This window comes from Nesoenas mayeri, assembly GCF_963082525.1.
Source record: "Nesoenas mayeri genome assembly, chromosome: 1".
Taxonomy (NCBI): Eukaryota; Metazoa; Chordata; class Aves; order Columbiformes; family Columbidae; genus Nesoenas; species Nesoenas mayeri.
The window spans coordinates 90,216,369-90,234,085 of NC_137541.1; the positions used below are offsets into that span (position 1 = coordinate 90,216,369).

A 17,717-nucleotide genomic window follows, 5' to 3' on the forward strand; every position below is an offset into this window, starting at 1 on the left:
AGTCAGTAGAACAGATCTGGGTCATTACTTTTTTTTTTTTTTTTTTCTGGGGAAGAAAAAGAAAAATTGTCAAAGTTATTTTCTCAGTCATCTGTAGAGCGTACTGCCAATTACCACGACTAGTATTCTTGAGAAGGCGGCAGGTGGGTACTACCGGAGTCCATTCTTGGGAATCTTAGAGAAACAGCCTCAATTTTGCAGCCAAATGATTGCTTGTTAGTGAAAGACAATATATTAGTAAGTAAAATATTTAGATTCTAGGAAAGAAAGAATGTGGGCAAAGCCATGTTTTATATTTGTCACCTACTTTATGAAATCTCTTTCATGTAGACTTTCAACAGAGATAAATTAGGTGAAGTGCAACCCTGCTGTTCTACGGTTTTACTTCTAGGGCTTATTTCATCAATTAAAGGTTGGCTATTAACATCATTAGGAAGGAGTGCAAAGGCTAAAACTAAACATGAACTTTTCACTTTTATATTTAATGTTCTGCCAGTGTGGACTACTCTACACACAAGTTGTCATCTTACCTAAGAAAGAGATTTTCCACACTTAGTAGCAAACATCTCATTTCGCATTTTTTTCCTCTTACAGCTGAATAAGCATTACTTTAAAACTGTATTTTATATTTTACCAACCTCACCCCTTCACCATTAACCTTCTATAGAACAATACCAGCCCAATTGATTGCTTCACTTCTCAGTGGCAAGGAAATCTTCAGCCATCCCAGACAAATGGAAGACTAAGGGTTGTGCTAACTGGAGACTAAGCCAACCCAACTCTCCTCACTCATCTTCCACGCTGCAATTATTATGCTACTGCCCACAGTAACTGTTATCTAGAGACTGCACAATTTATCATGGTTTTGTTCTCTGTGCTCCTCCTTTACCACTTGCCACTGTATGGATTAAAGGAGCAGAAGCCCTTGAGGTACAATCACCTCTGAGCCATTCAGCCAGGGTGACAGAGGAATAACGTGACCTGCACGTTTTGTCCATCACAAACACGTACGCCACAGACTGAGGTCACGAATTCCACTTTCTTTGGCTCAAGGCCTGGAAACTTGAGTCTTTAGCAAGTGCCAGGCCTCCCACTGAGGGCAAAATTAACCTCAGCCTACAGGTCAGCATGGCCCAATTTCCTCGTATTTTGCAAAATATTGCTTTAAGGATATGAGGTTAATGAAGTTGTCTGGGTAGAAGCATCTACCACATTTGGTAGGTATTTTAGTTCTGAAAGGTGTTAGTTTTGGTTTTTTAATTTGTTTGGGGTTTTTTTTTTTTGGTTGGTTGGTTGGGGTGTTTTTACAACTCTAATGGGGATTATGCAATATAACAATTGTCCCTCTTTCACTTGCCATTGCAACCCCCTCCCCTAACCATACATACCCTCTAATTCAACATTTGACAGTAGTTTAGAATTAACAAATTCATGCAAATGTTCCTCATGACAGGGGAAACAGTTGTAAGATTAATAACGCAGTGGTCTTAAGGATTTGTAAAGCTCTCAGCTTCAATTTGCCTCTACATTAAATGCTAAATTTGAAGTTTAACATAACAATCAATGGAATCAATAGTACTTTTGAATCTGTATGTATCACTAGCATTTGTCTTTTGGGACCAAATCTTCAAGAGATTAGCTAAAGTCTACTCTCACACCATCCCTTCCCTTCATGGTATCCACTGACCTTCCTGTTCCTTTGTCCTTCATCTTTCCCTGCCTTCATCATTATTTGTGTGCACCCACTTCCAACTACTTCTTAGGACTTTCTACAAAACTATCTAGCCACTACTCAGTAATCAGGAGCATTTTACAGTTTAACTATGCCAAGTGAATACCAGTTAGTTAATATTTAGTAAAGAAGCTAGCTAATGCTGAAAAGAAAAAAAAAAACTGCTCTACATTCCTTAGACTTTTATAAACTAAAAAAGAAGAAATCTGGCATAATCACATCCATAACTGAAAAAAAGAGGTATCCTAAATTCAAACTTTTTAAAAAGTAAACAGAGCAAACCTCTGCTTCTAGATTGTTATTTCAATGTCTCGTTACTAATTGCTTCAGAAACAGAGTTCACATTGTGTAGTCAGGCAGAGAAAAACATACACAGAAGTTACAGAGATTGTCTTTCCAAACTCTGTAAGCTTTTATTAATGCTGGACTTATTAATCCACACTGTTCTGAAGAATTCACAAGAAGTAAATGAAGACTGAGACCACCTGACCCCCTAAACTGTGCATATAGACTGCCTAGCACCTTACCAGTTTACTGCTTAAAGACTAACTTTGTAAGGGCTGACCATGGCTGCCTCTCATCCACTTATTGCAGGCTCCAATTGCCATGTTTAGTTGACCACATATTTGGCCTTCAGTTTATCCTCCAAGATTCGTGTTTGTCTGAATAGACAGCAGAGACTCAGTGTAAGAGGACTGACTTTGTTGGGGAGGAGAGTAAGAAAAAAAACCTGCATAGAGGACAGATTACCACTGCAAACTGAACAGCACAACTATTAGCTGTGCGTTGAGAGAGCAAGAAAGACAATAAGGAAAAAACTACATGGAATGGAGCAAAAAGTGAAAAAGATCTACTAATGCCTTATGTCTTTTTTGACTAAGCTCTCTTTGAGGCAAGGAGTGACTTTTTTCTTATCTCTGCATAGCTCTTGGCTATGCAACAGCACACGACTTACCTGCCCATTTCCAGAGCATACTACAGAAACAGCAAAGAGCATCAAGAGAGTGATGCAGCCAGCCTGTCCAATGGGTTTTAAAAAATGCAGAGTCAGTTCAGGAAACAGACTGAGTAACATAATGCTCCTAGGTCTCTCCAGATAACAACTAAGGGGAGGAGAAATTTTCTTCTATATCGATCAATGAAGTGGGGGTGCTGGGCTGCGACACGTCATTTTGGAAAAAGGGTCAGTCAGGTGTGTAGTACCATGATAAGAATCTGTAATAAAAACCAGTCGACCACGTCATGGACCAGAGTACTCATGAGAACATAACCATTATTATTATTAATTACAAACACTTGTACTTTGGCAGTGGAAATACAGTCTCAAGTTCAGAAGAATGGGTATCACATCTCCTATTCATATCCTGATCAGCCATTACATTTATCATATAAAGGTGAAAGACAGATGCTTCAAATCATTAGACCATTGAATAATAAATAAGAACAGAGTGCTGGAGACATCTCAATATGGAAGTGAAATTCATTAAGCAACTACTTTGGGAATCTCTGACCTCCTATATGGAGGTGAAACACTTCACATGCCATGGATAAATATACTGAGTACAACTCAAATTAGTTTTAGAACTTAAAAGTAAAAAAAAGTGGTTCTTCTCAGTACATCCTCCCATTCTGTAGTACACACAGGAGCATTGTGATAGAATTATTGGTTACTCACATCATTACTTTTGGCTTAAGTTTCAAATAAATACCCTGGGCAGTATTAAAAATCTGAGTAAACATTACTTACAGATTCATTGCCTGTGGACAAGTTCATATTCTAAATACCTATCAAAAACTGGACAGGCAGCACACACATACATACATACATACCTACCTAACTCCAAACCTGTGCTGTACTGGCCCACATACACTCAAATATTCAACAGAACAGCTACAAATGGTTTCGGAATACTATTACCTATGATTATGCCATGATCAGAGGGATTTTGTTACATATAGTGTGGACCACAGCCAGTGTTCCTGCTTTTCTACTCTCATTGGTGCCCTTGGCACCATTTTTTTGGAATTCTCTTTTAGAAATATTAAACGACTGTTAAGGATGATGCATATTTAAGCTAATCGAGTATTTTATATAACCTTCTTTAAATTACAGGAAAACCCCAAAGACAAAGGGTAAACAAAATGCATAAGCAAAAATCACCAAGTCAAATAAACCACGAAAGATCTTTTGAAAATGAGGAAATCTTACTTGCAGAAGTAAAACCACTGAACTAGTCAGATACAAAAAGGACAAACATCCAAACCTTTATTTAGCTACACTGTGGACAGAAATAAGCTCCTTACACTTTCTTTTTTTTTAAGTAGATCTACAATACTGAACATATTTCTAAATGCCACATCCTTAGCCTTTCTTAATGCTTAGATGCATAGTCATGAGAGTCCTAGAAAATCTTCTTTAAAGTTGTATTTTGTCACAGTTGACTTCTCATTTATTAAAGGTAGTTGCACAATGTAGTTTTCACAGTGTCGAGTCAGGGACACTCCAGTCATCCTTAGAAATTACAGTCATTATTCACACAGCAAAATTAGGCAAGGTAGATCTGTGCACACACAAACAAACATTAACATATTTAATACTGAATTATAAAACTTACTTTTGTGCATCTGCAGATCGTTTCCAGCTTCCTTGCAGATCCTGTGAGATATCTTTTCCAATATTATTTAAGTTGGTATCATCTTTATTTATAGAATCCTCTTTTATTCTAGCTGTAGAACAGATAGGTTCTTCAATTTTTGGACACTTTGGCTGCATGTCCTCTGGAAGGGTATTTGTGTTCTGTAAATCCTTTTCACATCTGTTGGGCTCATTTTGGAAGGTAGAAGGTTTAGATTCTACTGAAGATGATTTTGTTGCAATGTTAAATAAGCTTCCAAGAAAATGAAAAAAACCTTCTCGGGGTTGCTTGTCTTTATCGGCTGCTTTGGTTCCAGGAGTCAAACTAGGAAGGCTATTAGCCTTTTTCAGCTCCTCCTGGATTTCAGACTTGCTAAGTTCTTCTGTGGAATGGTTCTTCTCTTCATTTTGACAAACCTAAGATAAATACAAGAAGTGCATAAGGAAAATGTTTCCTGTCATCTTCATACATTTCCCAATTCCTCAATTTGTTCCCATGCATTGTATTCCTTTCAGGACATCTGTTGTTTAAAGGTTCATTTTAAGATCAAAGCCCTGTACTCTCTTTTTGTACTAAAAAGGTCCCTATTCTACAAAAAGCCAAAAGGACTACATAGGCCAGAAGACTCACAAAGCAGCTGCTGGAGAAGAAAAGTACAGAAGGACAGATGGGGAACAATTGCTTCAATTGGCAGAAAAAAAACCCAAGGAAGAAACAAGGAACCATTTTTCACGCTTCAGACTCTAATCTGCCCAAAAAGCACAGCTTTACAAACAAATCTGTATAAGCTTGTGAGAGGAACAGTTTTCAGCTTGCAAATATATGAGGAGCACCATAGCAAAACACAAGCATACTGTAGCCTTAAACAGAGTAACCTCCACTTGCAAAAAACCTGGGAGAATCAAGAGCAAGATTTGGATAAACCAAACTCAATTCACATGCCAGAAATTAATCCTACCCGCTATCCTTAGCAACCCCATGTTGCACCCTTTGGCCAGCTTTCCGTCAACTCCACAGGCAATTAACTGCACGGCTCTATTTTCCAACCTGTTTGTAGTCTCAGCTCCACGGTTCACCACGCTCAAACTGCAGAGTTTTCCACACAGCTGAAGTCCTACACACGGCTACTCCTGCACTCATGGCCTTCTGAACTGCCTGTCACCTAACTGAAAACAATTAGTACTAAGGTAGGGATTCACCTCATGTAAACCACCTCTTCATTTCTTCCTTCAACTCAGCTGAGCATCTATCTTCAGGGGCCAGAAGCCTCACCAATTTATGCCCTTGAACTTCCTTGGTGCCAGCTTCTCTTACCGATCCAAGAACTGCTGCTCAAGCCCATGCTACTTCTGCCAAGACCACCTGCCCCAAAATATGATGCAACTTCACTGGCAGGCTTCACAAACACCACATGTAACCACATTTTCAGCCTCACAATCTAAAATTGCTTTTTCCCTGGACCTCCCTCCCATCCTCACCCTTCATTAGTGGGTGTCATTTGCTATTGCTGCCTATTATATCTAAACAGTACAACACTTCTAATTTCAATTCCTGTTTCAAGCCAATTTACTAAAAAAGAATAAAGTTAACCCAGCTTTTCTTAAATACAATCTATTCTGCTCAACAGGAGTGGGGAACGAGAACATTAACAAAAGTCCCATGCAAATTTTAGTTGTGTCAATAATATCTTAGGATAAAAGTAATTGATTCAAATTGGATAACACCTACCCATCCAATCTAAGCAGAAAGCTACTATTTGCATTAGGTCGCTAATCCTATTTCAACTTGAAGATATATTTGTTTCAAGTAACCTAAAATAAGCAAGTAGGCTTATTTGTTAATAATCCATCTAGGATCATGTTAATGATGAAAAAACTGTTCTAATGAACACAGTTTAATCCTTAGGGAACAGCAATTTCTTAAAAACTTGCAAGTTATACTTTGTGATACTGGAGCAGTGGTCTTTAATCTTCTATCTTCAAGCAATATATTTTCACCTTTTCCATATAAAGAGTAGATGCAATTACTTAATATTAAGTGATCAGACATATGTGTTGAAAATTGAATTGTTTATGTGAGGATAGAAACTGAATGGCATTAATTTGTCCTTGGGAAATCCATACAACCTCTATTTTCTTCACATAGGCAAGACACTCAAACAAGCACATTAAACCTTCAAGTAAACTTTCAAAAGCGGGCTAAGTCAAATACCAGCCTTTTTCATCCCATCTGTGACAAAGCCCACCTGTCCCCGCACACCACACTAATCAATAGCTGATGCGTCACAAAGGGATGTAGTCACCCCTGTAGTATTCAGGGATTTACTATTTGCAAATACTTTACAGGTCAACTCTACTCAAATACACTCCTGGAAATGAAGATGACAACACTGCAGCTTAGAGATGTATGGTAGTGCTGGCTGGGATCTTCAGCACTAGGCAAACTATGAAAGTAACATGCAAACCTGGGATGAATCCCTTGAGCAATTAACTCAGTTTCATAGGAACTAAGTACTTTGCACAAGTAAATACAAAAAAGAAATTACGACAACAAAAAATCCCCAAATTTTATAATATTCATACATGAATGACTCACCATAGCCAACTTCAAAATTCTACTGTCATAGTTTCTTTCTTCACTTTGATACCTCAGCATTCTTCAACACCAGTTTTTGATTCAACTTTGAGTGAGGGCATTTCTCCCTTGTTCTGTGATTAGTATAATTCACGCAAATTTCTCAGATTTAAAAGAGCATCTCAGTGCAGGAAGTGCACACAAATCTTATTTTCTCTGCAGATAGAACCATCATGGGCTATAAACATTTATATTATTACAATCTCTATAAAGTTAACAGCTAAATGCTCGACCAGAGAAGAAAATATTACATTCAAAACTTGTCAACAGTTCAGTATCCTGGGGTTTTGTTGTTTTTTGGTTGGGGTTTTTTGTTGCTGTTTGTGTGTGTGTTTAGTGGTGGTGTTTTGTTTTCGGTTTGGCAATTTTCCTTTTTTTTTTTTTTGGTGTGTGTTTAAGTCATTTGTATTCAGGAACTAGTGCTCAGGAACTGAGACTTCAAATATGGCTAAATCTCTACATGTGAAATTCTTCCACTAGCATCTCTGAGACATAACGTTTGTAAAGACTGTGCTGCTTATTTGTGAGCATAATTCATGCCCTGCATGAAAAGCTGTTTTGTAGTCTCTGTTTCCAGAAACAGAAATCTATTTAGACTTTCCTTCCTCTTTAACCTTCCTTTCCTTACTTAACTTTTGGTAAATCAAAAGAACAGGAAGTTTTAATATGAAAGTGTCCTTCCATACCTTTAACCATAAATAGTGTCTTGCATTAAAAAAGCCCCGGAGAATATTTACACTGTGCTTACTTGAAGATATACGTGGGTAATTAAGTCCCAACACAGAAACTATGCAAATATTTCTTCCTTTCAATATAATCAACCCTACACTACATATATTCTCCCTTCTACTCCACTTTGGCTTTGCTATGAAAGACAGCAGAAGCTATTGGTGTTTTATCATTTACCAATAAAAATCTCAATTCAAAGTTTAAAGCACTGTTTAGGCATTTGACAAAAAAAAAACCCACCTCTTCCTGCTACAGATTTTGGAGTTTGTGTTTTAAGATCATGCTATATTCAAATTACTGAGACAAAAGCACATGATCTGTGAAGCCAGTAAGCTTTTAACACAGCAGAAGCCTTCAGGCACAAGCACCTGACAAACACAGTAGCATGATGGCAATTCCACGAGGCAACAACACTGTAACTTTCACTTATTTCCTATGCCTCTCTCTGAGCTTGTTTCTGACAGAAGCCCCCAGCAAATGCTATGGGGAAAAAAGGCAAGGGCGTTGGGTATACACAAAGTAATCCTTTCCCTGGTATATCCCACCAGTTTCCAAGAGTCAGGGCTTTTAGTTGACGTTGACAACAGCAGTTGCATCTGTTCCCCAGTTAGGCTTGAGCAGCTTGATATTCGCAACACTGGAATAATACCAGTGACTCTTGTATCAGTTACATTTCATATAATTGGTTAAAAAAGGAAAAAAAAGTCCTCCTCCAGTGTCATAGAATCATTTTGGTTCAAAGAGAACTTTAAGATCGTCAAGTCTAACCATTAACCTCACACTGCCAAGTCCACCACTAAACCATGTCACCAAGAACCTCATCTATTCATCTTCTAATCACCTCCAGGGATGGTGACTCCAACACCTCCTTGGGCAGACTGTTCCAGTGCCTGACAACCCTTTCCATTAAGAAGTTTTTCCCAATATTCAATCTACACCTCCCTTGGCACAATTTGAGGCCATTTCTCTTTGTCCTATCACTTGTTACCTGGGAGAAGAGATCAACACCCTCCATGCTACAGCCTCCTTTCAGGTAGTTGTAGAGGGTGCTATGGTCTCCCCTCAGCCTCCTTTTCTCCAGGCTAAACAGCCCCAGTTCCCTCAGCTGCTCCTCATCAGACTTGTGCTTCAGGCCCCTCACCAGCTTTGTTGCCCTTCTCTGAACTCTCTACAGCACCTCAATGTCTTTCTTGTAGTGAGGGGCCCAAAACTGAACATAGTATTTGAGGTGCAGCCTCACCAGTATCCAATCACAGGAGGACAATCACTCCCCTAATCCCGCTGGCCACACTATTCTCAATACAAGCCAGGCTTACCATGCAAGCAATAGTTTTTAGAGTAAAACCCACCTGTCAGATCCCATTGAGATCCTTGCTGATGCAAGGAAAAAAGGTTTCCTGCTGTAGTGTCTTTCTGCTCCTTTTGTATATGGACTGTCATCAGTCTTCCCCTTGCCTCCCCCTTTCCCACTCTCTGTGAGCTCTCCTGCTTGTGACACGCTTCATAAAGCTTTAATTCCTCTAGCAACTTGTTACTCAGAGTTTCACTGGGTAAGCTCTGGGTAACCTGGCTTGACCTTATAGCTGAGCCTACTTTAAGCAGGAGGCTTGGCTAGATGACATCCGAGAGTCCCTTCAACCTGAATTATCCTATGGTCCTGCGACCTCACGTGCTGGCGCAGAGGGGAAGCTTGGCAGAGCGTGAAACAAGGTTACGACTCAAATCAGGTGACTGAAGAGACTGCAGCTATAACTGATGCCGTGTCTACTGCGCACTCAGGTAGTGCGGTCCCACCTTGCTGAAGCAACCGCTGCAGAGAAGCTTGGCAGTTGGGACTCAAAAGACAAGCCCACAATGTCTTTTCTCAAGTATGATTCTTATCTGAGCTAATTTATTCATCGTTAGACTAGGTATATTTTCCAGGCTGTAATCTACTCCTGACTGTAGCACAGACATACACCTAAAGCGTAATTGCACCCACGCAGTCAGAGGCACAGGGCTTGCTCCCGGTGTGAACAGACCCCCGCAGCGCAGAGAGCAGCTCCAGCAGCACAACAGCCCCCTGAGGAGGGATCGCTCTGCCAGGTTTGCCTCGCCTCCCATACCAGCTGGGAACAGCCACCCTGGTCCCCGCCGTCCCACAGCAGTTGAGTGGCAAAAGTTCAAATTGCCAGAGGTTCTCATTCGGCAGGAGTTACTGCCTGCCAAGAATACAATCTCTTTTATTGCCCTAATGAGTGAATGAAATGAAAACATTAACAGCATTAAAACACAGATCTCCGCGAACAAAGAATTAGCTTCCAGCCACAAGAGCCAGACGTTTCTGATGTCGCTCCTCATGAATGAACACTCATTACAAAGCAGAAACTCCAGACAGCTGCGTGGAGACCTCTCACTGACCGTCTGTCCTGCTGTGCTGGGACCTGCGGATGGAGGACATTCTGGGGATCATGTGGGTACGCTTGTGCCCTCTAACCAACCCATCTCACCTGCGGCTGTGAGAAGACAATCAGCCAGCAGAATTTTAGGATCATCACTGAACCACCCCAGGGACCTTCGACAAGCCTCAACATTTAACCCCAACACTTCAATTTACTCATCTGAGAAACAACTTTAACCCAGAATTTCTGTTTGCTAGCATATAGGAGGAGTTTAATAGTTTCAGATTAAAGTCCTGGGTGCACAAAGTAGCATGTTTAAGCATTGCTACAACTAATCCTGGAAAATTAACCATGTTCTAGCTTTAGCTTTGACCTTTCAACATAGCTAAGGTGGCTGCATTTCATTTAACAAATCTGAGCATCCCGTTTAATCTGAACAGCAATAGTCTGTAAATTTTATATGCTAAACAAGATCCACACTGAGATAACCTGAGTTGCAGGCAGACCACTACAACCCCACAATGAGGCACTACTGAATGTTTTTCAACACATTTCATTTCTCTAGGAGGCTAAAGTATCTGGCATTATCTCCCACTTGTTTGCAATGGGTACATTAAATCCACATATGAAATAAGCTTTTTTATTTTTTCCAGCTACTGTGAGGAGAAGAAGTTAAGCATTCTCAACCAACAGGAGTCAATACATACAGAAACCTAACGAAACCAACCAAACATAGTGACACGTAGACTAGGAACAAGACTTGTATAAGAAAATTGGAAAAGTATGAAGAGAAATTCAGGAAAAATTACTATAAGAAATCAAAATACTCGATAGATATTCCTCGATAGAATTCCTAGAAGTCCACTGTTGCTAGTGTTAATGACAAAACCAGATTCCAAATACTTGCGGTTGAAGTAGGTTTTTCCTTTTTATGCCAGCAAAGTGGTGATGAAGAAGACGCAAAGAGTTACACCATTGTCAAAAACTATTAAGTCTTAATTAAAATAATACCTTTTAAATAATCAGAAAAAGAAAAAAACCCACAAAGATAAACAAAGACAGCCTTGGGGTTTTGAGGGGGTTTAAGTCAAAGGTGAGTTCTGTATCTCTACACATAAATGATGCTTTGAACCTCTGAATACTTTGGTTTTTTTTATACTGTGAAGTTTTCCTTCCGCATCCTCCTTTCTCTGCTTGTTTTGACATGAAAAAAAATCAGGTCATGACAACCCTCAAAGACAAGAATAGCTAGAAGATTAATGAAATTGTAGCATCTTCATAATCAGGAGTAAAAGTTAAGCAAGAGGAAGGAACTTCTAGTTGAACTGTATCAGGTTTGCATTTTAAAAAATAAACCTACTTAAATTCAATGACTATTTAACATTTGGAGATGCAACTGCATCTGTCCAAAGTTCAGCAATGGGACTTTAAAAACTTGTTTATCCATTTGAATTCTTGAAACACCAAGAGTCCTTAATGTAGATTTAATTTGTCAAATGAGGAAAGAAAAGATGAAACAAACTTTCTCTGAAACTCTAGTGTTCACCTAAAATCTGCGGAAGTATCTAGACTCACCCTCCCTGGCAACAGAACAAAAAACAAGGCGTTAAGAGTAAACACTTCAAATGAATAGATAGAGAAAAAGGAGATGCAGTTTGAAATAAAGTTTCTGCTAAGTCACCTTTATGGGGAATTGTAAACTCTGTGAAAGTATCTAGAATGACAAAGTGAACTTCATAATTTAAATAATTCTGTTTACACCATTTGCAGAATTACTTCAGAATTTTTCCCTCCTGAATTTTCTCCTGAAGTTACTGTAAAGTTCTTATTTCAGTTTAAAGATTCCTGTGTAGTTTCATCTAGGTGTTTCTGCTCTGGCAGGGGGATTGGACTAGATGATCTTTTGAGGTCCCTTCCTATCCCAAACATTCTGTGATTAGTCAGTTCTCAGTATGTAACCATCACCTTATTTCTGCAAGGTCCAGTAAGGAGCCAGAGAGAAAAGAATTAAATTGTCTATCTTATTTCTGCTATTTCCTCTAAATTTTCCCCAATATTACACTTTCATTGCCTTTTATGGAAAATGTTTTCATAAACATTAAATATTATTCCTCTCTCTTACTTGACTATTCCCTGGCATTTGAAAATAAATTAAAAAACAAAGGTGAATTTCATCTATTCAATGAAGAAGCTATTGCACAAGCAGGCAGGACACCCTGTAAGAATAGCTACATATTTGCAGCAAGTTCATGGAACTTTTTTTTTAATATATATAACTTATGTGATTTCATACATTGGATGAAAAATGATGTGACAGAGAATTACAGAACAAGTTAGGCTGAAAAGAATGTGGCTGGGGAGGTCACGTAGGCTAAGCTCCTGCTTAAAGCAGCTCCAGTTAGAGCAGGGCTTCATCCAATTGCATTTTGAGTAATTCCAAGGATAAATATTCTGCAACTTCCTTGGGCAACCTGTTCCAATATCTGACCACCCTTACAGTAAAGGGGGAAAATAAAAGAAAAAAGAAAAAAAAAAAAAAAATCAATGAATGGAATTTCCCATGTTCCAACCTGCACCCATTGCCTCTTGTCCTATTTTTCACAACTCCAAAAAGAATCTGGCTCCATCTTATCACATAATTGCAGTCTTTGACATCAAATTTTAATACTATGTCTACTGCTTAAACACAGCCGTCAGTATGGTACCTTGAAATTAAATTCATGTGAGAAAGCGGGGCTACAGAATGATCTCTTCCCCATGTTCACAGTATACAGGAATACTTGTCAGATGACAATTAGCAACAAGTTTAATTTGTAGCAAGGAAGCTTTAGATGGGACATTAAGAAAAAGACTTTCTAATTATAAGGTTTACAAAAATCAGTAGAACAGTTGTCTGGTGAAGTTGCAGAGATCTTAGAGATCTCCATCCCTGGAGGTCTTTGAGAACAAGTTAGACAAACTTCTATCAAGTATGACATGATACAAAGATCTCACCTTGGGGCAGAGGAGTAAACTAGATAATCTTTGCAGTAGTTTCTGCCCCTGTGTTTTCTATGAAGGTTGAGACTGCCTCTGGCTAATCCAGGTGGCTAGCACCCAGGCTCAAGCCTATGGGCCAAATTATAAAATATTTAATGCCATTAAAATACTTAAGTCTAAATTATATGTTTGGTGTATTGTATTTGTACCTACTTTCTCAAACTTTTGCATTTGCCTGACAGAGCTCACATAGTAATTCCTGAGTTGAGATGCTTAAAAATTCCTTCCTAATCAGTTACAGGAGAATGTGCTATTTCCCCCATACCATGACAGGAAGGATACCTGGGGATGATAGGCAGACAACTGACAGCTCATGCTGTCACAGCAAAGCCATCACTTGGATGAGAACCTCAGGCAGAGTACACCTGGGACCTAAGCCATTCACTAGTACTGGAATCAACCCCAAGCGCTTACCACCACTGGTACTGCTACAGTACGGTAGTACAGGTAGAAGCCCGTTTAGGTTTACGCCACAAGCACATCCAACAAGAGTGTTGTGTGATTTCTTCAAAACTGTACTAATATGACATTCCTAAAGTAGCAGTGTCAGCTTATTTGGCAGCTGTTCCACACAATCCAACTAATAACTATGTCCCAGTCGTAAACCTCTGTTTCAAGGGCACAACAAAAAGCAAAAGTATGTGAAACATACTGCTGCAGGAAGCACTGTTGCAATATTCCTTTTAAAAACAAAGTCCCTGTAGCACTAAAAGTGAGGTTGATACACTAACATGTACTGGACACTATGTAATGTAGATACCCAGAACACTAAACGTGAAGGTGCAAGACCTATTTACATCCACACAACCATCTGTTCAACAGTCACATTGCTGAAAGAAGCATTTACTCAGAAAGAGCACTGTTTACAGCTCTAATTCAAAGAAACAGAAGCAAACCAAAACCTGTAAACAAATGGTGGTGGGTGGTGACGTACTTTCTATCAATGAATTAATAAATATGCCAAATATATTTCCATAATGTTTTCTCAAAAGTGATCAAATGACAATTGATAAAGTCACCATGACACAGAAAGATTAGGCTTCATATTTTCATAAGGTATTAAAATATCTTTTCCTCCTGTTATGAGCTAAATATTTAATCAGAGGGAAAAAAATAGCAGGGGTAAAGTACAGAACTGCTAACTAAAGTGCTCAGAAGAGCCAAACGGCTACCACAGCTCAGCACATTTCCCAGCTCCACTCACCCAGTCAGCTATAATTTAGATGTCTGACCTTTGCTGCTAAATCAGACTTACAGTTCCCCTGCTATTTTGCCCCTGGCCTCCTGCTGAGACCTCCAATGAATATACGAAATCACAGCACGTAAGTCTACGTGTAAGTCTATCAGAAACATGATAGCTCATTAATTTGGTGAGAGGCAGAGACAATATGGTTTCAACTTTATTCACCACCCACCCAAACTGACTAGGTAGCAGCACAGTTCAGAGACATAGGCATGTACGGAAACCTGCCCAAGCCTGATCCATGTAGGTATATAGGTTTAGACATTCCTCACAAAGTATACTTTCCATAACAACAAAGTATTTCCTTTTAGCGCATAGTAACCTTGATGACTCAATGAATAAAACTGAAATGTCTTTCAATACCATACATTACCCCTTTCAAATGAGACAGTCTCAGTTATCTCCAACTGTTCAGCTGCATTCTAGTGATCTTTGTACAAGACAGCTTGTTTTGGTCAGTGTCAGGCATTGGACAGGATGGTGTTATCAAAATGCTACTCTGCATAGGAGGGACCAGTGGTAAGGAAAAAAAGAGAAAAATATTTTCTTCCCCCCAAAAAAACAGCAGGGAAGGGAGGGGGAGAGGAGTAGAAAAAACTTTCTGCACCTTCTCTGAATCTGTTTTTATTATCTAGTTGTAATTCCAGTGCATACAAGATATAAAATTCTTGTGCTAAAAGTACCCACTACTATGCATACCAAACTGTTCAAGAGTATCAAAAGATTTTTGATCAGCTTAAAAAAAAAGGAAGTAAGTTAGACAAGAAGCCCTCAGTGCAGTTGAACAACAAGTACATTCTAGTAATATGAAAACCACACCTTTCTTTTAAAGCCTATACAAACAACAGGTATTATTTCAAAGATAATGTAATGTACACTGTAACACTTTAAACTTATAAACATAGGTCAAAGACAATATAGTTGAATAAAAAGTTATGGCAAGACAAAGAAAACAGATCAGATATCAGGAAAAAAACTTCACAGCATGAATATTGGCACCAACTTTTAGTACAGTACTACAGAAACATAAGTTCTGAGTAGAAGACTTTAGTACAACAAATTTACATTCAGCTGGAAAGATTCCGAGTTTGGGCTCTTTTAAATACAAAAATAAATGAGATTTCATTTTTGGCAAGAAAGAGACACTTAAACCTGCCATGCTCCCTTTGCTCCACCTTCACATCCTGCTTGTTCCTTGAGACTTGGCCCTCTTCGTACTTCCTTTAAGAAATTCCTGGTCTTGAAGTCCTACGCACATATGCTAAATAATCCCCCTTCCCCAGTCACAACCTTCTTTGAAAGGAAAATCTGGTTTAGAATTTTTCATTTGTCTAACATAGAAAAATAAGAATTTTTTAGAATGCACAAGGATTTCTTCCATTATAGTAGGATCTCCCCCAATTTATCAGAATTCTTACTGATTTTATGCCTTGAAATGCAGGCAGAAAGTCATGATTTATAGTAACAGGAAGACATCCAGTGGCATTTTCCATGAGCTCAGAACTGACAGGGCTGGCTTCTGAACAAATGTCACTGCATGTTTCCCACCTTGATGTAGATAAACTACGTTCAACACAGAACTGAATGGAGGTAACAACTCTGTTGGATTGAAACAGGTCTTTGTAGAGGCAACTGCACTTCAGCAAAGCCCAAACAGGTTGTCCCTGGATACTAAAGATGCAACAACACAGACTGTAGGCCATACAAGAAGACCACCGGTTCCTTCTCTGTACATTGTTAGCTCTTGATAAATGCAACACAGGATAGAAATCTCAGATTCAGCATGTTAAGAAACCTACTGCACCCCCAAACAAATGTGGCAGATCAGTCACGGCCCTTTCAGGGAAGTAGCCACAATATTATATGCATTAAATTAAAAGTACTAGGAAAAGGAACAAAAAAACCCCAAGCAACAGTGCTTACTGAATGAATCACTGAAATGGCTCTGTGCAGGGCATGATTTGGCAGCAGCAAAGAGTTGTTATCACCAGGTCATGTCCTGTACATAATTATTTATGATATTTGACTAAATCTAAACACAACTTTATAGGCAACCACCACTTTGTGTCAAGTGACATAGAAGAAAGCCTTGATCACAGAGAAGCGTGTCCTTTTTTTTTTTTTTTCAGTAAAATGCTGACAGGACAAGACAAGCATGATTAACACGGATAACACTGGTAAAGAACAGCCAACACACATACAAATGTCAGCAGAAAAGTCTTAACAGTACTTTGGCTGGCTACCAGTGGCAAACACTTGCTGCTTAGATTTTTGTAAGTTATACAGAAATAGTGCTTTAGAGGAATGTCTGAAACCACCTGGCATAACAGACCCTCACCCAGAATATGGCAACCAGGTGCTAAATCACAGTGCAGGAATACCTCTAACATCAGAACACAAGCAAGTAGTCACAAGCAAAGGTGGCAGGCTATAGCTTAATTAAATATTAGTAAATAAAAATCATACCTTCGAAAATGCAGGTAGAGTTGTGCTTTCCTTTTGGTTGCTCTTTATGTTTATGGCTTCATTTCCTTTGTTTTCAGAACTGAAAAACAAACATTTTTTAACACTGAGGACCTGCATTATTCAAATCTGAGAGCCAACATGTTATCATTCAAATTCAACACAAGAGAGCATTAACTTGAAAGGACAGAAGAAAACATTTTCCAAACCATAGCCCATATTCTGGACATATTGCAACTGAAAAAGCCATGCCAAAAAAAGCTGAAGATGGAAGCAAAATGCATGTTTCATCTCATACAGAGGTTTTCAAACTCAAGCCTTCAGAAATGGCACACAGTGTTCCAGCATGTCCAGCTGAAAAAATGCCAGGTTTTCTGTGCATATGTGCTATTTTCTGCTGGAAAAATGATACTATAGTTTATCAATCATCTGCTACCGCAGCATTCATTGCCGTAGCACAGCTACGAGGTACCCCCAGTCCTTCTACTGAGGATGGTGATTGAGTTGAGCATACTCAGGGCAGATGGAATCATCACCAATTGTAGCTACTACATTTAACATGTCTTCACTGAACATACCTAATGAGCGTTTGCAGGCAAATTCAGAAGAAATTTTAGAAAGGAGACAACAGGCATGTTGTTATTACCAAGGCAACACCCACTGCTCCATTTTGAGAGTCAGAAGTCCAAAGTCATGTATGTCCTTATTGCCAATTTACCTTGGCCAAAATTTTCTTAAGAGTCTATCTTTGGAATTAAGGGCATCATTCCCCACCCACCTCCTGCTCCTGATTCTTAAGTGATCCTTAAGTAGAATCCAGCAGACATTTTAATCAAAGCCTTTATGCTACATGCAAATTA

At 39.0% G+C, this 17,717-nt stretch overlaps 1 protein-coding gene across 1 annotated transcript in view; it reads right to left on the minus strand.

The window, feature by feature from the left end:
* The window catches only part of CRYBG3 (crystallin beta-gamma domain containing 3), a 93,871-nt gene that overhangs the window by 61,784 nt on the left and 14,370 nt on the right, over positions 1 to 17,717 (minus strand). The window contains exons 2-3 of the mRNA XM_080350358.1: positions 16,861 to 16,939; positions 4,348 to 4,784 (exon numbers count right to left, since the gene is read on the minus strand). Coding sequence (XP_080206484.1) covers positions 4,348 to 4,784; positions 16,861 to 16,939 — 516 coding nt within the window. The remainder of the gene's footprint in view (positions 1 to 4,347; positions 4,785 to 16,860; positions 16,940 to 17,717) is intronic.